General features: G+C 48.9%; 2 protein-coding genes across 4 annotated transcripts; one reads left to right on the top strand and one right to left on the bottom strand.

Moving 5' to 3' along the window:
- Window positions 1–906: 906 nt before the first annotated feature.
- On the bottom strand, window positions 907–10,531 carry tollip (toll interacting protein). The gene is made up of 6 exons (XM_066700833.1): window positions 10,319–10,531; window positions 7,112–7,261; window positions 5,873–6,055; window positions 5,507–5,659; window positions 5,256–5,346; window positions 907–4,143 (listed from the first exon to the last, which is right to left on the bottom strand). Exons 1-6 carry the CDS (start codon window positions 10,349–10,351, stop codon window positions 3,923–3,925), a joined length of 831 nt encoding a protein of 276 aa, XP_066556930.1. The 5' UTR covers window positions 10,352–10,531; the 3' UTR covers window positions 907–3,922.
- gtf2h1 (general transcription factor IIH, polypeptide 1) lies at window positions 9,894–18,406 on the top strand. 3 transcript variants are annotated; one of them, XM_066700830.1, is made up of 15 exons: window positions 9,894–10,069; window positions 12,156–12,309; window positions 12,596–12,785; window positions 13,013–13,175; window positions 13,510–13,603; window positions 13,676–13,825; window positions 13,936–14,015; window positions 14,324–14,454; window positions 14,620–14,707; window positions 14,991–15,079; window positions 15,478–15,595; window positions 16,968–17,058; window positions 17,347–17,462; window positions 17,552–17,644; window positions 17,790–18,406. In XM_066700830.1, exons 1-15 carry the CDS (start codon window positions 9,932–9,934, stop codon window positions 17,874–17,876), a joined length of 1,782 nt encoding a protein of 593 aa, XP_066556927.1. In that variant the 5' UTR covers window positions 9,894–9,931; the 3' UTR covers window positions 17,877–18,406. The 3 variants fall into 3 exon arrangements, with proteins under 3 accessions (XP_066556927.1, XP_066556929.1, XP_066556928.1); XM_066700832.1 differs by lacking the exon at window positions 9,894–10,069 and adding an exon at window positions 10,975–11,212; XM_066700831.1 differs by lacking the exon at window positions 9,894–10,069 and adding an exon at window positions 10,976–11,144.
- The last annotated feature ends 1,396 nt before the right edge of the window (window positions 18,407–19,802 follow it).

Raw genomic sequence — 19,802 nt, 5'->3', positions numbered from 1 at the left:
CACATGTTGAATGTAGCCACTGAATGCTGTTTAATTAGGTAGGGTAAGCTAAACAAAATCACAATTGCTTGTATTGAAATTATACCTTACCTGTTTGAAGTATATTTTTATATTTCATCTTCAGTTGCTGCCAAGTATGTTTTGTGCCCATTGGGTTGCACCTGCATAAATATTAACCGAGCGCACACATGCATATATAAATTATATAAATGTTGAACACTTGAGATAAAACTTTTTTTTCCCCAATTAATACTCATGCATTGACTCGTCAGCAGTTCCCTGCCATGCCAGTTCCTGTTCTTTTGCTGCTGCTACTGTATTACTTTTTTTCTTAAATATATACTCATATTCTGCATACGCATTCATTAATATGTCTATCTCCACTGGGGAGAAGTAGGAGGTTCGAGACCTTTTTTCTCCTGTTGCCATAATGAATCATGCTCTCTGCGTTCCATTGATGAGGGCTTTTGATCTCCTCATGCACGCGCTTTACTCAGAGTTGATTAAACTACTTGTTATCAACTATTCTGAAACCGAAAACTCTGAGTTTGTCAGCTCAGAGTTAGTCAACACAGAGTTCAGGTTTAAACTCAGAGTTTGTTAAACCTGCTTTCTGAAACAGGGCAGAGGTCTTAAATACTTGTATTTTTACATACATTAGGGATATTGATATTACAGCTGCAGCTCAGTCTCCCATTGAGGACGAACAGAAGAAGAATAAAGATCTTGCATGAGGACATGACTCTGGCCTCACACCGGGGGATTGAAGACCTCCTGGCCCACAGGCCCTCTGCTGAACCGGGCCGTAGCGGGAGCCCTGGTACCGTGTGCAGAGCAGTGATGACCCACAGACACGGACATGCATATTCATTAGTAGCATTAAAAAAAGAGCAAAACGTTTTGAAATACTTTAAAGCTTGTTATTTAATTTCAGGTGCATAAAATAACATTTCACTTGTCTTAGACAGGGAAAACAACAACAACAACAACAAGACAAACACAAAAAACACACAAGATACTTTATTTGATACAAAAACTAAACCTTGAGAAAGTTTCAAGTAGCCATGTACCACAATATCTCAGAAGAACGACACGGATCACAAGACAGAATCTCAGAGCCTAAATGCATCACGTTCACAGGATCGTTCCCTTGGTACAGCATCATCTGCCCAGTAGTATTGTGTCCTGGAAAGATGCCTCCTAATCTTTTTGGTCAATCCCCCCACATTTGGCCATACCCCTCTCTCTCAAAAAGGGTACCTTACCAGTCTTGTACCTGTTCATCCACGAAGCCAACCAGGGGACTTGCAGACACAGGATCCAGCACGCAGCCCCATTGCTAGCACCCGAGCATGCCAGGAGACACACACCACATGTCCGCACCCTTTTGTCAGGGACACACACAAACACTGTGCTGTTGTGTCTCAGGGCTGCCCCTCTGTGAGAACACACCACTGGTGCATCTCATTTTATTTATCCCATGTGGTTGAGCTGTTTGTTTGTTCATAGATTGTCAATCATTTCCATCCCTGTTGGGTTCAGGCCTAGTTTACTAGTTTTCCCCACTTTAGAAACCAGCTTCTAATACAGCTTTCTGCCCATAGGCCAGAACGATCAACATATATATCATACTCTTTTTCATGTTTGTTTGATGTAATTTATTAATTTTATGATTCAATAAAGAAGTGAAGGGGAATAATATTTTAAAATAATTTCAAGAACAACCACACAAGGCTCCCAGAATGCGTAAGAGACTGGTGAGAAGCATGGTTTCTGAAAACGACACACTGGACCCGGTCTGGACGGTGAGAATACTGACCGACTACGGCTGTAGAGGCCCAGCAGTTGTTGGAGGTCTTTGCACCAGAATGCAACAGACACCTTACCGAGCAAACATCATGCAAGCGTCTCTGCTGTGGCCCTGCAACTGGAACGGCAACACTGGACTAAGAGGGCAGGCTGGCCGCACACACACAGTCGGGCGGCCGACGACATCGGTGCGCTCACCTCCACTAGGAGAGATTTTTTGGAGGTGCAGGGGGGTCTGGGAAAGTCTGGGATCAGTGAGCTGCTCAAAAGGGGACGCGTGTATTCAACACACGGAGCTGGGTCTGAACAGACAATACTGAAAATACAGTGAAGGACACATTATGTGTGTGTGTGTGTAGCAAGCAAAACTGTGATGAATCAAACCGCTTAACACAACAGTGTTCATGGGCGCCCATCTGGCTGGGAGCGGGGGAGGGCAGAGCAGACACACGGAGACACACGGGCAGGGTGTAAAGAACGTCAGTGCACCAGAGACCATCTGTATACAGGCCCAGTCGCTCTATTTATTTATTTATTGGTTACATTTTTGGCCTTTCATATAAAGCATGTGGACACGCATACACAGACACAGACGTTTTGTACACTCCATGATATTCGGACAGAGGTGCTTGTTATACGAAGAAAAAAAAAAAAAAACTCAAACACTATAATGGCAATCTCTCTTAAAGTGAACGTGGGCTGCCTGGAAATGTGATGACAATTTCAGGAACAGGTCGCGGGAGGGGAAGGAGGTAGGAGAGAAAAGACCTTGGGTTCAGCTCAGTCCTGCAGAACGTAAGACAGTCAGCAGCACCAGCTGAGAATAACAAGAGCACAGACCGGACCCAAACCTTGACCCACCTGTGAGTGTCACTGGACGGATCTGCGGAGCCATTTATAAGCATTTGAAAAGTGGCTCCTGACAACAAACGAAGAGGCCACCAGGTGTCGTGTTTGTGCCACGTCACTCCTGGGCAGGCAACAGTTTGGCCTGGTCTACAGCTCATAAGTGCTGTTCTGTGCAGTGCATTCTGGACTAGCTCTGCAGGTGCCAAGGCTGGGAGGGCAGGACAGCGTGGTGTGTCAGGAGACACTCGTTCACAGAGAGTGGTCTACAGCGTTGTGACAATGGAATTAGGAATAGCAATAATAATAATACTCAAAATAATTATAAAAACATGGTCAATTAATACAACTTGGTGTGGATTATTTCAATATGGGCAGGGACATGACAGAACATTATGTATATGTGTGTGTAATTTAATATATATATATACACACACATATGCACAACTATTCATATATGTAGCATGCTCAAGCTACAAGTCAGAAGTGAAGGTTGTTATTTTGTGCATTTTCAATTCCTGCAACATCCCAGTGCGCGACTCCGTCAGCCTGGCAGATGCCACACAACCCGGCTGCACACAGACGGACAGACACGGACCGACAGGGACAGCAGTAACACAGCTGGGCACCGACATGCAACCACGCTGGCACTGAGCACTCTGCCCACCGCAGGCTTGTTAATGTACACACTGAGCTATGGAGAGAATGTCCATTTGGATTTAGTTTTTAATCTGGGTGTTGCATCAAGTAAGGAGGCCTCCCTGACAAAACACTCTCAGGTTCGCGTCATAAAAATAGTTCGAGCACAATCGTAAAAATATAAAATAAAACCAAAGCATATATATTAAGTGACATAGTATTATATCATCAAAGACAGGCTTTTCAGTGAACGGCCTAGTTTCCGCTCTACGACAGACGGCTGCTGCTCGTACCCTCGATATTGATCCTCCGGAATCAGAGCTTCCTCTCCTATTGCGTAACCATCATATATATATATCTTTATTTAGTTTTAAATCAATTAAAACCCTCAATACAATATATATGTATGTAATTAACTATTTATACAGATATAATATTATGATCTATATCAGACACACACACACACACACACACACATACATACAGTATAAATATATACAGGATTCTTCCACTTCGCTCTCTCCGTGTGTTTGTGTTTGTCAGCAGTACAGTCCTCGTGTTTGTTCTCTCTCTCTCTCTCAGGCATGCCCCCCTCTCCTCTCCTCCGTCTCTTTATGGCACAACACCATTACAGCTCCTCAGTCATCTGCAGTAGTGAGTTAATGGCGGTGTCTTTGTTACCGTCCTGCGCCTCGATGACGGAGCGAATGACCTCCGCGTCTATGTTGGGGAACATGTCCTGTAGAGACTTGAGGTCCTCCTCGCTGTAGGGGGGCTGGGGGGGCGTGGCGGCCGGGGGGGCGGGCATCCCCACGGGAACCATACCTGGGTTGTACACGGCTGGTACTCCTGCCATGCAGAGACAACAACCAAGGGGAAATTATCCGGGGGGGAAACAAAACAGATGAGAGATGGGTCTTTGTTATTTAAAATGGCCAGCTGGAATTTTTGTATGTGAGTGCATCCTTGTACACGTGTGTCCGTCTCTGCGTGTCTATGCCAGGCTGTGACTGCGTGTCCGCGGCTGTGACTGCGTGTCCGCACAGAACGAAGACCGGAGGAATGGAGGGGAAATAAATGACGGAAGGGACAGATGAATGAATATGTAGTTAAACAATTCACTTGGAAATAGATAAATGGCAGTCTCCACGAGCGAAGGTTTGCTGACAGCAGGAGAGTTTAAATGAGTAAGGGAGGAAGTAGTTCTCGGTTTTCAGGCCGAACTGCCGACAATACAGAGAACCACACTGCCAGACTCCAGCCAGAGTCAACGCACACACACGCACAATCATACACTTTCATTCACACACACAACAGCCATTCAGCACACACTCTGACACACACACACAGGCACAGTGCAGCCAAGTAGAGACATGCAGGTGGGGGCAGCAAGGAGTGCACGCACGCACGCACGCACACGCACACACACGCACGCACGCACACACACGCACACACACGCACACACACGCACGCACACACACGCACACGTCATGCTGTGACTGAAGCTCAGGAGGGGGGAATGCGAGGTTGGAGAAGCTGACAGGAGAGATTGATAGACTTACCCAGAACAAAGTACTCAAACCCTGGGAGACAGGGGAGTGGGGCACAATGACAGAACAGCGAGAAGAAACACACTGGTTATTTACACTGGGCTGGTGGGGGGGGGTGGGTTGGTGATATGAGACCTTACACACACTCTCACACACACACACTCACACACTATACATGTAGGAGCAGTAAGTGAGTACACTCTGCAATGACAGACAGGGCAGTGAGCAACACATTTCACTCAAGGACATTCATTTTAGGTGCAGGTGGTTATGCGAGTGCATGTGTGTGTGTGTGTGAGTGTGTCAGAGTACATGAGTGTGTGTGTCAGAGTGTGTGTGGGATTGTAACAGATTGTTATAATACTACATATAATGCTAATAAATGCAACAATAGTAGAAATGGTGCCGGACCTGTGATGGGGACGTATCCCACGCCCTGCTGATACACTGTGGGCATCAGGACCACGGGCTGCGGCTGCATCATCATACTGGCTGGAACAGACTGAGAGGGAGGGCCAGAGAGAGAGAGAAGAATGAGAGGGGGGAATGAGAGAGAGATGAAAAGAGCAAGAGGGAGAGAGAGATGCACAATTATTTAGGACAAAACTGTTTAGGACATTTCCTTTCCCACTGTTGGTCCTGCCATTACCCCCCACACTCACAGAGAATGACATGATCAGGTTGATCATGCCCTCCTTGTCATCGCCCTGCCGGCCGCTCAGGGTGTACCACTCGTCCACCACCCGGCCCTCGCCCAGGCCATCCGGGACCGTGATGTGGGTCCAGGCGATCCGGTCGTCCATGGAGAACGCTCTCTGAGGTGAGCATCAGATGGGACACGCAGAGACATGCAGACCAGGAGACAGGAGACGGGACAGGACAGAAAATGAAATGACAACTCAGCACAACTCAAAGGTCCCAAAGAAACACAAGAGAAAGACTCCCCCACACACACACAAACTCTGCACTGCCAACCTGCCCCCACCCCCCTCCAAACACTTCCACCTGAAAAAGCCCTGCCCCCCCACCTCATCAAAGATCTCCAGGTAGAAGGAGTCCACCCCGGGGGGGACGGTGCACTGGATGACCTTGTTCCAGCGAGGGTTCTTGGCGCCGTTGTGCGCGGTGGGCGTCTCGTACACGGCGTAGCCCAGCCGCACGCGGCAGTACGGGTCCATACGCGTCATGCCGTAGTTCTTCGCCAGCTTGGCCTGTGGAGCAGAGCAATACTAATCAATAACTAATAACCACTAAATACTGAAATGGGCACAACATAGAAGAGAGAAACTTCATTTTTATTTGTTAATTAATATTGCTCAGCAGACGCCCCCAGCCGGAACACACTCTCACGCTCTCAGCATTTTGGCACGACTGATATATACAGACGGGTGACAAATTAAAGGAAAAAACTGAATAAATGATTGGAGGAACATAACGAAAGCAGATGCCTCCAAACAGGTGTACTGCATGACACAATTAAGCAATTAACATCCTGTCATGCTCTGTGGCATGTATACAAATGCTGAGCAGGCCCAGTTGACCTCGATTTTGGATGAAGATGGCAAGAGGAAAGGATCTAAGTGACTCTGAAAGAGGCGTCATTATTGGGGCACGAATGGCAGGAGCTTCAGTCACAAAGATGCTCAACTGGCTCATGTTTCAATAGGAACAGTGACTAAAGTTACATCTGTACTTAGATCTATGGGAAAGACATCAGTAAATAGGGTTGGACATGTGGTGACATTTCTATCCTGATGGGAGTGGTCTCTTCCAGGATGACAATGCACATCCACAGGGCACGAGGGCCACTGAATGGTATGATGAGTATGACAATGATGTGAATCATATGCTATGGCCTTCGCAGTCACCACATCTCAACCCAGCTGAACACCTATGGGAGATTTTGGACCGACATGTTAGACAGCGCTCTCCACCACCATCATCAAAACCCCAAATGAGGGAATATCTTTTGGAAGAATGGTGTTCATGCCTCCAGTAGAGTCCAGAGATTCGTAGAATCTGTGCCAAGAGCATTGAAGCTGTTCTGGCGGCTCGTGGTGCCAACAGCTTACGGAGACACTTTTTGTGGGTTTTCCTTTAATTTGTCACCTGTCTGTAAATATATATGTGACAATTATAGAGAAACTGCTTTTTTATTATTATTTTACGTATTTATGTATTATTTCTGGCAGACACCCTCTCCCAGTCCATACTGTCACACAGCTTTTCTGGTTTCTCATATTTGACCCCTGACCCCCAGGTGGTACCTGCACCACAGTGATGCTGAGGCGGCCCACAGTGCCCAGTGCCCCCCCATACTGCAGCTGCTGGGCTGCCTGCGCATCCAACTGGATCTGCTGCTGCTGCTGTGTGGGGGTGATGCGCAGAAAGTCCTGGGGCAGATCGCCGATGTACACCTGGACAGAGAGAGAGAGAGGGGTGGGTAGTGGGAGAGAAAAGGGTAAGAGAAGGGAGAGAGAAAGAGGAGAAGAATTCACGTTCACCCCAGCTCACCACAGACTAAATCAACCTGCCCTTAGAGCACTACTGGGGGTCCGAGCCCTGCAGCACAGACGCTCAGAGGAATGCAGCCGGAATGGTTTCCGCAAGACTGATTTTCCATTGCGTGCCGTTGTGTAAATAAGTGGCTCGGTGAAGGAGGCCAGGCCTAATCTGCTGTAAAGGACAAAACTAAAAAGCATAACTCTACACACTGTGCAGGCTGGGGAAAAAACCCTACAATGTTCAACAATGGGCTTGAACTGCCAGCGCAGGAGAGAGATCAGCACTGAGCCCGACACGCTGCCACACTTGTCAGAGCTGCGCAGCAGCGGGGTCCCTGGACGAGCAGAGGCCTGGGCCACAGGCGGCCCCAGCTATATTCTCAAGTTTACAGCAGCAGCAGGACTTTCAGCAGCTGTACAGTCATTTGTAGGACACTCTTAGCACAACAATTTCCACAGAAGCTTGTTGACACAGCTAGCACAGGAGCAACTGGGCTACAGCATCTCTGCTTGAGGTTACAGCACCTCACACATGTATGCACACTCACACACTCTAACACAAGCACATATGTACACTCACAAACGCACACTCCAACACACGTGTGGCAGTACACTCACACACTCTGACATGTGCACGTGCGCACACACACACTCCGACGCACAGACACACGCATGTACACTCATGCACGGGTTCGCTGCCACACACGCATGTGAAGCTGCCTGATCCTGTGGTTTATGCAGATGAGACAGAGCTCCATTACACAGCCAACGTTTCCTACACAAACCTTTACAGTGCCATATTCCAAGCATTTTTCACCCACATCTCATGCTGAATTATGTGTTTATTCATTCATTAGCACCAGTGAGATCAATATGTCTATGAATAATGCTTGTGCAGGCCCCCCACAGTGAACAGGCATGCATGCAGGGCTAGATGACATTTTGAAGTGATTGGTGATTTTCCTTCCATTCACACTGCTGCATTCTCTTGTCATTCAGTGGTGACATCAAACAGGAAGTGTTGAGCATCAAAAACCAAACGTTAACGGGACTGATGTATTTTTCGGTCGCGTCACACAAAACAGGCCACGCACAGACCACGTGTCACCTGGAGCCGTGGAGCACTCGCAGTGCAGGAGAGACTTCAGACTGGGCTGGCTGGGTGTAATGTAAACAGAAACACGAACACTACATTGATTCTGTGTCAGTCTGGTAGCAATCGTCTCAGTCAGTGCAAATAACCCACTGCAGACGCAGAGTTTTTCCCACAACACTGACTGGCTGAGGAGGAACTAGCTGAGGGGAACGACCAAGCTGGGTCAAGCCCACAGCTACAAATCACAGTCCAGCAGTCTCTATCTACCCTGCACTTGGCGATATCATCTAGTCTGCCTGCAGCATTCGGCTTCAGCCCAGCTCTAAATGACTTCCCCTTATAGCTTAATTACACTATAATTGATTCATTGGACTTGAAATTGAGTTTTTTTCAAGTACTGTCGTAGCCATTATGTGATGGGAGCTGGTTCCCATAATGGATTAATAAAGAGCTTAGTTGGTAAATATATCTATTAATTGATCAATAAATATACATTCAGTAGACAGGGTGGGTCAATTACAATGAATTGTTAGTAGCACCTAGTGGTCTAACTTGAGAACAGCCTGGGCCTCCCGATCTTGAGACTCACCCCCAGCAGCAGTTAAACCTGTCCCAACTGTAACTACCTTGAGAGTTAGAGATCAGGTGGTCACTATCAACCTGCTGCTTTAGTCCACAGTGGGGGATTAAAGTCACTGTTTCCTCCTGGTATAGAGGCGCCAAATACATTCATGTTCAATGGGAAATGGAAAACATGTTACGGTAAGCCATCAGTAGCCTAAATATGTGGAATAAAACTGCTCTTTTGTTATATATAATAAAGTCTTCAATACTATTCACACAGAACAGGCCTGTAATGATCACAAATGTTATGAAAACTTGTCTCTTTTAAAGGGTTGTTTGTTTATTAAGTTAAAACATTAACTTCTGATATAATGGCATTACATTTGTATTAAATGTGTGATTGCTGAACATTGCTTACTGGTGCGACTACATTTCATAAACGTACTCCTGTGATCAGACGTTGTAAAGCAGTGTTGCAATACCTGTCATCGCCACATAACTGCAGCTACTGATTGGAGGGCTTACTGTAGTCTGCACCTGTAGGGGGCAGCAGTGAGCAGTACAGATGGGAGTGCGGGTCTGATCTATCTGCTTATTACAGACCTGGGGGAGTAACTAGTAGCTCATCAGCTTCTGCTGTTCGTTGCATTTGACCTGGTGGCTGCAGGACCTGAGCTGAAGAATCCTGCATTTTAACACACAGCACGACCCGACACAGTATAGCACAGCTCACCGGCCAACCCGCCTGATGCTCAGCCTTTCTGTGCTGATGCAGCTATGGGCAGATGTCCGCCACCCAAATAATGAAAGGACAGCGGCAAACACGCAAAAACACCACATCGCCGTATCTGGGACGCAGGCGAGACGTCCGCCAGACAGGAGCTGTGATTTGAGACTGTGGACCTGGCGCCTCCTAACTGACAATGATTTCGTACATAACACGGGACATTGTACATAAACGTGACCACAGGTGTAACTCGGCAATCACTGTGTCACCTACAATGGACTTGCGCTGTGCTACAGTATTACCACATCCAATCCAGGCAGCCCTTACTCCTGTAGTAAGTTCCCACCGACTCATTCTCCAACCCAGCCAGAGTCCTCGCAGTTTACACGCCCGAGACGCGCTGCTGCGGTTTGTTTCGATGTGATTTATGTAAGACGCCGAGACACGGTGGGATCTGCAGCCGCCCTCCGCCCCCCACAGCCCCGGTGACACATCCCAGACACAAGACACGGACTCGGGCAGTGGTGCTGGTCAAGCGCCGGGTAAATAAACACAGAGAGAGACGTGTCCTTGGTTTGTTTACCTGTCCCCGTTGCGTGCTAATGGTGGTCGCCATGTCTGCACTCCTGCACCACAGGAGCGATTGCGGTTCGGCTGAAGGAGGGAAGCAATGGAAGTGCTCTGTATGGATCAAGGAATTAGGCAGAATTTGCGACTGAAATATCGCCAGCAGCACGGCACTGCCCGAGCAGCCTCTCCTTCCTCGTCAGCTGACCGTGTGTTGCTCGTCCAGTGACGTCACCCCCGCACAGGCACCAGGAAATTGCGTCCTGCTGCGGGCGCCATCTTGGCTCGACTGTTACCGTCCTGTCGGGTCTGACTCATGAAACGCAGTAGAAGTGGACATGTCTGCAAATTGCGACATCGGAGATTACCACACAGCGTCCCCTAGCCAGCCGTGTCTAATTGACCCGGGTGGTGATTGCACAATTATATCTGTATTATTATGTTGTGGAAAACACAAAACAGTACAAGTTAGTAATATAATTGATTACTTGAAATAATACTACTACTGATAATAATAATAATGATATAGCGGTAAATCCTTGCTGAAAGTGTGGGGTATCAGTGCAGGCTACGTGGGGCCGTATTTCCATCGGCCTTCAGTTGCACCCGTCCGCTGTTTCCCGGTCGGAGCGGTTTGCGTGTGACACCCCGCCCGCTGTTTCCCGGTCGGAGCGGTTTGCGTGTGACACCCCGCTCGGTGCCGATGGAGGAGCTGGGCTTGGTAGCGCCTGGGAAGTTGCAGTTTTGTTCTCACAGAAAATAACAGTGAGAGGGGGGATCTGCCGGTTCTCCAGAGCCCAGAGAGCCACGGAACCGGGCAGCGATTACTATATTACCTAAAGGTACCGGCCGCTGGCCTGGATTACTCTGTGTTTGTGTGCAGCAGCAGGAGAGGGGGGTTACTTTTAAGGTACACTGTTTTGGAAACACACTGTCAAAATCAGAACTGTGTATGATTGCTTTGTGTATGTATAAAGTAGTTTTAATGTGCGTGGTGTATATAGGCAGACACACGATCACACACACGGGTCTTCCTCGCATGGCTGTGTCCTCCTGGCAGTTTGGTGTTACCTGCAGGAACTTGCCAAAACCCCGAGCTGCACCCACATACCATATCAGCCACCCACCCTTGTCAATATATACCTCAAGGCACATACCGATAGTAATAATACATAGCAGTGCATATTTCTGATAATCTTGCAATGATAAACTGCAACAATAGATATGTCTATATGATTGCATACTGCCATGAAGAGATGCAATGTTTTCTATACGTGTCCATGCACCTTTGTATTGATCTAGATTCATTATTATTATTGTTGTTGTTTAAAACCAAAACACACACACATCAAACCCACAACTGCCAATTCTGCCATTATCACACAATTGTGCTATAGCCCCGAGTCCTGTATTGAGGTCAGTGCAGGCCTGGGCAGGTGTGCTGCATTCGGTTTGATGTACTTGTTTAATTCTTCCTTGGACAGTGTGATTCGGCTCTGACACGTTGTGCTGTAGGCTCGGTGTGGCCGGCGTGGCGCTGCTATACCCCTCCGCCTAATACATTAGCAGTGTATGAGCACACAGGAGGGAGTGGGTTAAGGAATAAATGACCTGGGCGTAAATTCTACATGGTCTTGAGGTTGTTGTTTCCTGGCACCATCGTACATGTTCCCCGTTTGCCTCTTTGGTATACGTGTGCTTAGTTATTATAAATCGTTCTTTAGCTTAAGGAAGCCTGTCTGCCGCCCGCGCCTCCTGCAGGGTCAGTCTCCTGAGTTGCGCTTCTGAAGGGTCATTTATAACCGAGTCCTGAAGCTGCCTGTGTGAATGATTTGATTATTCACTCTCTCCAGGGGATGGCGTCCTCAGAGGAGGTGCTGCTGGTGGTGAAGCGCGTGCGGCAGAAGAAGCAGGACGGGACTCTGTACCTGATGGCGGAGAGGGTCGCCTGGGGGCCGGAGGGCAAGGACCGCTTCTCCGTCAGCCACCCCTACTCCGACATCCGCTGTGAGCCCTCCCTCCTTTCCTCCCTCTCTCTTTCTTCCTTCTTCACCTCTCCTTCTCTCCATCCTTTTTGCTCTCCCTCTCTTTCTTTCCCTACCTCCATCCATCTCTCTCTCTCTCCTTCCCTCCCTATTTTTTTTCTTTTTCTAATTGTATAATGAATAATAACAAGTTGAAAAACGATTATGCTAATTAATAGTAGTAATAATTAATATTAATAATAGCCAGGACAACAGTGATGATCATGGTCTGCTTTCGCCTCCCTCCTCTGGCCTTCGGTCGGCCGCAGGTCAGAAGATTAGCCCCGACGGGAAGGCGAAGGTGCAGCTGCAGCTGGTGCTACACACGGGCGACTCCACCACCTTCCACTTTGCCAGCGAGGGGGCACAGCGCGACCGCGACGCCGCCAAGGACCTGCTGCAGCAGCTGCTGCCCCGCTTCAAGAGGAGGGCCAACAAGGAGCTGGAGGAGAAGAACAGGTCCGAGTGCCTCTCTGTGCCCCTCAGTCTTGGGCTGTATCCCTCTTTCTCTCTCTCAGTCTGTTTTTGTTAAAGATCACCAAATTACCAAACCAAACAACAATACAAAAGGTTAAAACAGAATCAATAAAACTTCTATAAAACAAGGAGAAGAACAGGTCTGTGTCCCTCTCTCTCACTTTATATTCATATTTTTATTTCAATATATATTCTCCTTTTCTTCCCAGAATGCTGCAGGAGGACCCAGTGCTGTTCCAGCTGTACAAGGACCTGGTGGTCAGTCAGGTGATCAGCGCAGAGGAGTTCTGGGCCAATCGGCTCAGCCTGAACGCGGCTGACCATGCCCCCTCCAACAGCAAGCAGGAAGTGGGCATCTCTGCAGCGTTCCTGGTGAGCGAGCCGTCGTGGCCCACTGCGTAGGGACAACGCAGTTCAGCTTGCCCTCAACACGTCCCCTGAGCTCAAGGCTGATGCACAGAGCCCCTCGACATACTTGAGGGAGTGCTGTACCAAGCAGTGCAGTACAACACAGTGTAATTATCACCAAACAATACAGTCAAGTACAGTACAATAAATAACACAATCCAGTATAGTACAGTGCAGTAAACACCAGTCAAGAGAAGAGCAGCTGTATTTTAGTTACTCAATACATGTCTTTGCAAATCTGTGTGTTTTGTGTGTCTGTTATGTGTGTGTGTGTGTTTTTTGTCTGTGTTTTTTCCAGGCGGACGTTCGCCCGCAGACGGACGGCTGCAATGGCCTGCGCTATAACCTCACCTCTGACCTCATCGAGTCCATATTCCGCACCTACCCAGCAGGTGTGTCTCGCGGCCTTTATTCAGCTTGTATATTATTCTGTTGGGTATTTAATAACATTGTTCTCGTCCCAGTCAAGCAGAAGTACGCCGAGAACGTCCCGCACAACCTCACAGAGAAGGACTTCTGGACCCGGTTCTTCCAGTCCCACTATTTCCACCGGGACCGGATCAGCACCGGCTCGCAGGACCTGTTCTCCGAATGTGCCAAGCAGGACGAGAGAGGTGAGGCCGGGTCAGGGACGGGGAGCCAGAACCGGGCTGTGTATCTATAGGATGCATGTGTTCCAGGCATGTTGACTCTACAGACTGAAGCTGCCTTTCTATTCCTGCAGGGTTAAAGTCCCTGGTTGTGCAGGGAGTCAAAAATCCACTGGTGGACTTACAGTCAATGGAGGACAAGACACTGGACGAGGTGAGAAACACATTATCATCATCATCATCATCATCATCATCATCCCTGTGTGTCTGTGTCCCTGTCTCTCTCTTTCTCTTTGTCCCTGTGTGTCTCTGTCTCTCTCTCACTCTGTGTCCCTGTGTGACTGTCTCTCTGTGTCCCTGTCTCTCGCTCACTCTGTGTGTCCCTGTGTGACTGTCTCTCTGTGTCTCTCTCACTCTCTGTGTCCCTGTCTCTCTCTCTCTCTCTCTCTCTCTCTCTGTGTCCCTGTGTGACTGTCTGTCTCTGTGTCTCTCTGACTCTGTGTGTCCCTGTGTTGTCCCCAGGGCTATGGCGTGTCCAGCGGCCCGTCCACCTCCCAGGGCAGCCGCTCCGTGAAGGAGAGCAGCAACGCCGCCATCATCAAGCGCTTCAACCACCACAGTGCCATGGTGCTGGCCGCCGGGCTGAGACGCCAGTGAGAGCGAGAGGGTCTGGGGCTGGGGAGGGAGGGAGAAACAGTGTTATTGTTAGACACCCGAGTGAAGAGAGGTCCGTGTTGTTTATTTTTATATGAAAAATGTATGTGCCATATACTTAAAGCACACTCTCTCTGTCCGTCCGTCCATCCGTCCGTGTCCAGTGACGTGCTGAATGACCAGGCCAGTGAGACCAGCAGCACTGATGGGAACTCCAGAGACTCAGACTTCTTCCAGCCGCCAGTCAAGAAGGTACAGCATTCAGGGTCTGCACTGACACTGTGAGGGTCTGTATACACACACAAGCACATGCGCACACACACACACACACACACACACACAACACACACGCGCGCACACTCTTTAGTTTTACAGATGTATACCAGAATGACAACAGTTTCCCGGCTCTCGCTGGCTGGCTGTGTGGGAGTGTAAGCCTGTGTGTCTCACTGTGTGTGTGTGTCTCACTCTGTGTGTGTGTGTGTGTGTGTGTGTGTCTCTCTCTCTCTCTCTCTCTCTCTCTCTGCCGGAGCAGGTGAAGCTACAGGAAGCCATAGACTACGAGGACCTGCAGAGGGATAACGGAAAAAAGACCGTCGCGCTCAAACTGAAAAAATCAGACAGGTAAGACTGACACAGCTGGCACATCTGGGCACACCCGTTAAGGGGATACTGTCACATATTGGCGGGTCTCTGAGCCGCAGCTCTTCTCTGGTCTGAGCCGGCGGTCAGCCGGGCCTGCAATGAGGGCTGGAGGAGCAGTGTGCCAGGCCGGGGCGGAGCCAGGCAGCTAGGAACTGTGCGACTGTCCGACTCCTTAGGCTGTCCCATCGCTGCATTGTTCTCCCTCCTCTACCGCTCTCTCTCTCCTCCCCTCCCCATCTGTCTCTCACTGGAGGGGTTTCAGGGGACAAACCTGCAATACTTCAGTACGAATGTTAGCTCAATCTCTCTCTCTCTCTCTCTCTCTCTCTCTCTCTCTCTCTCTTTCTCTCTCTTTCTCTCCCTCACCCCCCCCGCAGGTATTCCCACGGTCCGATCCCAGTGCAGTCCCAGCAGTACGCCACCAGCCAGGACATCATTAATTCTCTCAACTGCATCCGGCATGAAATGGCCGCCTACAAGCCAAGTCTCACTCAGGTACAGCTGCAGCTCAGTGCCTGTGTGCGTGTGCGTGTGTTATACACTCACCTAAAGGATTATTAGGAACACCTGTTCAATTTCTCATTAATGCAATTATCTAACCAACCAATCACATGGCAGTTGCTTCAGTGCATTTAGGGGTGTGGTCCTGGTCAAGACAATCTCCTGAACTCCAAACTGAATGTCTGAATGGGAAAGAAAGGTGATTTAAGCAATTTTGAGCGTGGCATGGTTGTTGGTGCCAGACGGGCCGGTCTGAGTATTTCACAATCTGCTCAGTTACTGGGATTTTCACGCACAACCATTTCTAGGGTTTACAAAGAATGGTGTGAAAAGGGAAAAACATCCAGTATGCGGCAGTCCTGTGGGCGAAAATGTCTTGTTGATGCTAGAGGTCAGAGGAGAATGGGCCGACTGATTCAAGCTGATAGAAGAGCAACTTTGACTGAAATAACCACTCGTTACAACCGAGGTATGCAGCAAAGCATTTGTGAAGCCACAACATGTACAACCTTGAGGCGGATGGGCTACAACAGCAGAAGACCCCACCGGGTACCACTCATCTCCACTACAAATAGGAAAAAGAGGCTAAAATTTGCACAAGCTCACCAAAATTGGACAGTTGAAGACTGGAAAAAAGTTGCCTGGTCTGATGAGTCTCGATTTCTGTTGAGACATTCAGATGGTAGAGTCAGAATTTGGCGTAAACAGAATGAGAACATGGATCCATCATGCCTTGTTACCACTGTGCAGGCTGGTGGTGGTGGTGTAATGGTGTGGGGGATGTTTTCTTGGCACACTTTAGGCCCCTTGGTGCCAATTGGGCATCGTTTAAATGCCACGGCCTACCTGAGCATTGTTTCTGACCATGTCCATCCCTTTATGACCACCATGTACCCATCCTCTGATGGCTACTTCCAGCAGGATAATGCACCATGTCACAAAGGTCGAATCATTTCACATTGGTTTCTTGAACATGACAATGAGTTCACTGTACTAAACTGGCCCCCACAGTCACCAGATCTCAACCCAATAGAGCATCTTTGGGATGTGGTGGAAAGGGAGCTTCGTGCCCTGGATGTGCATCCCACAAATCTCCATCAACTGCAAGATGCTGTCCTATCAATATGGGCCAACATTTCTAAAGAATGCTTTCAGCACCTTGTTGAATCAATGCCACGTAGAATTAAGGCAGTTCTGAAGGCGAAAGGGGGTCAAACACAGTATTAGTATGGTGTTCCTAATAATCCTTTAGGTGAGTGTATATGTGTTTAGTATTGTTGCTCTCTGTTGTTGTACTTGGTAGTTCACTTGTTTTCCAGAGCCCTCCTCCGCAGGCCTGAGCCTCTCCCCTCTCCCCTCTCTCCAGGTCCTGTCCAGCAGCACAGCCAGCACTGCCATCGCTGCCCTGTCCCCTGGGGGGGTGCTGATGCAGGGGGGCACACAACAAGCCATAAACCGTGAGCCTCTCCCACCCATCAGCAGTGAACAGCGACACAGTGATAATGAAACAGTTTGTGTTCGTGTTCATACAGAATATCATCAGCACACGAGTGCGTGTGTGTGCGTGTGCGTGCGCATGCGTGAGTGAGTGCATGCGTCTGTGTGTACACAAGCTAACGCACACACACACACACACTCTCTCATTCACACACACACACACACACACACACTCTCTCTCTCTCCCTCTCTCTCTCTCTCTCTCTGTCTCTCTCACCCTGCGGTGTCTGACCCCGTGTCTGTTGCAGAGCTGGTGCCCGGCGAGCTGCAGGCCGAGCTCAAGCACCTGTACACTGCGGCCGGGGAGCTGCTGCGCCACTTCTGGACCTGCTTCCCCGTCAACACGCCCTTCCTGGAGGACAAGGTGAGGGCTGCCCTGCGCAGACACACACACACACACACACACACACACAGGCAACATTGCACATGTACATTCTCTTGTCTGGCACACAGGTGGTGAAGATGAGGAGCAACCTGGAGAGGTTCCAGGGGACCAAGCTGCGCCCGTTTCAGGACAAAGTGCACCGGCAGTACTTCAGTACGAATGTGAGTGCCCTCTCTCGCTCCCTCGCTCCCTCTCTCCCTATACCTCTGGACAATTTCACTGAACTACACAACCCCCCACAGCCCAGCTCTCAAGCTCACTGTCTGTGTGTGAGTTGTTGTTATTGATGTTTGTTTCCTATACCAGCTGACCGCTCACCTGGAGGAGATGCTGCAGACGGCGTACAACAAGTTTCACGGCTGGCAGACTCGCCGCATGATGAGGAAGACCTGAGAGAGGAGGAGGAGGAGGAGAGAGAGAGAGGAGAGACGGACTACAGGAGGAAGAGGAGGGACATGGAGACGCAACTCCTGACGCGTGGGAAGGAAGGAAGATTTTGCCACAGCTGCTGTGTCAGGAAAAACAGACCCTCTCGGTTTTAAATTCCTGGGAACAAGAGATTTTTAGGAGTGTCGGGATGGAGAGATGGAGGGATGAAGAGATGATGGGTGTCACAAGTCGACACAGATCTGCAGAGGTGGACAGGAAACCCGCCAGCGTTTATTTGTTGTTTGTTTTTCTTTTCTTTTTAATTTATATTCTCTTCAGTTCTGATGTTTTCTCTTCCCTGAGGTTTGCACACAAATATAGACACTGAGAGTGAGAAGGAGGGAGGGAAGGAGAGAGAGGGAAGGAAGGAGGGAGGTTTTTTTCTGTCTCTCCTAGAGATTACAAAAGTTATAATTATACAAAACACAATTATAAATGTTTCTTTGTTTTGTTTCATTTTTGTTTTTTAAATAAATAAATAAATAAATAAAGAACGTGCTGTAAAGGACATTGACCATACTCGGGGTTTGGGACGTGTCTGTGTGTGTCTCTGTGCACGTATGAGTCTGTGTGCGTGTGTCTGTGGAAGGCTGTGGTGGCCCCTGCGCTGGGATCTTAGACCTGCAGGGCACAGAAAGACATACACGACAAACTGAAATGGCAGATTCCCCTGACAGACGAGGTGCTCACAGCCCTGCCACAGAGACGCTGAGGGGCATTCGCCGCTGTAGAGAGGGACAGGGAGGGAGGGACTGAAGCACTGAGACCATCAGCAGCACTGTAGAAGTTTTCCAGAGAGCTGCACATCAGCCCTGCAGCACTGTGGGTCTGAGGCAGGGAGGACATAAGCACTACGCATCCTTTGGCTCTCTCTGATCTTCGAGGGGAGGGGTGTTGTGGACTGTGAGCCCCTCTCTCTCTCCCTCTCTCCACTGCACACCCTCTCAGTCTGGCCTGTATTCATAAAACTATGGTCAAGTTCAAGAGACAACCCCCCCACCCTATGTTACAATAATTAATCTGTATGAATCTGTATATACTTTTGTTAGCTCAGTTTTACACATGGCACTCGGTGTCAGCGCACATCCCTGCTCCTCAGGACAGATTTACCTCAGTGTTTATTCTTGTCGGTTTCTGTTTTCCTTGGTATCTTTTGCTGAATGTAGGAAAAACGTTTAATCAAACATTAAAAACACAATTAGGAAGCAGCCTAGAAATCTACCAATCCGGGTTTATTAGAACCACAGTTTGAGGTTTAATCTCGGACGCTGGTAGTAGTATTCAGATTGAGTCCTGTTTCCCGGACTGCGCGCCTGCTGTCGGTGCTGGTGTTGGGGGGGTAAAGAGTACAGGGTTCAACGCTTCTTTTCTTGTGATATTTGTTCCGCATTTTGTTGCTTTTCACTTTATATACTTCCCTTTTCGAGAAAACCGAGCAGAGGGCGCGCATTTTTTTCACAAAATAGCAGGGAAAGAGGTTGAGAAACGTGCGTGCGGACCGACGGAGAGGCAGAGGTGCGCGCAATTGCGTTTCTTCACGCTGAAGGCTGGAGGCGGGGGGTGAACAGTGACACCTGTATTACAGTGAAGACACGCTTAAACATAATGCAGAGGTGTATTTTTAATAACCCGAGATATTAAAAACAACAACTGTTCACTTGTTTGATATATATGATTTATTCGCTCAGTTAAAGTGCGCCGCTGGTCGGTTGTATTGATCGTGTGGGAGGTGGAGGAGTTCATGGTTGCCCAGTTGTGCTGCTCTCATCCCGGCAGCCCTGTCTGTCCCCAGTGCGCCCAGTGCAGCGTCGGGCGGCACTGCGCTAAAAACACCGCAAAGCAGTCGGACGCACCGAGGCCAAACTGCCCGACCTCGCAGCTTCACCCCGT

This window comes from Amia ocellicauda, chromosome 4 (genome assembly GCF_036373705.1).
Source record: "Amia ocellicauda isolate fAmiCal2 chromosome 4, fAmiCal2.hap1, whole genome shotgun sequence".
NCBI classification, from domain to species: domain Eukaryota; kingdom Metazoa; phylum Chordata; class Actinopteri; order Amiiformes; family Amiidae; genus Amia; species Amia ocellicauda.
This window is presented reverse-complemented; position numbering and strand designations above follow the sequence as displayed.

Bases quoted from the DNA above. Each gene is read 5' to 3' on its own strand.
- tollip (XM_066700833.1), bottom strand. From the start codon at position 10,351: ATGGCGACCACCATTAGCACGCAACGGGGACAG. The intron at 5,660-5,872 runs GTGGGGGGGCAG...TGCTCACCTCAG, and splicing joins ACCTGGAGATCTTTGATGAG to AGAGCGTTCTCCATGGACGA. The intron at 5,347-5,506 runs GTGAGTGTGGGG...CCTCCCTCTCAG, and splicing joins ACCTGATCATGTCATTCTCT to TCTGTTCCAGCCAGTATGAT.
- gtf2h1 (XM_066700830.1), top strand. From the start codon at position 9,932: ATGATTTCGTACATAACACGGGACATTGTACATAAACGTGACCACAGG. The intron at 13,604-13,675 runs GTGTGTCTCGCG...TTCTCGTCCCAG, and splicing joins ATTCCGCACCTACCCAGCAG to TCAAGCAGAAGTACGCCGAG. The intron at 17,059-17,346 runs GTGAGCCTCTCC...TGTCTGTTGCAG, and splicing joins CACACAACAAGCCATAAACC to AGCTGGTGCCCGGCGAGCTG.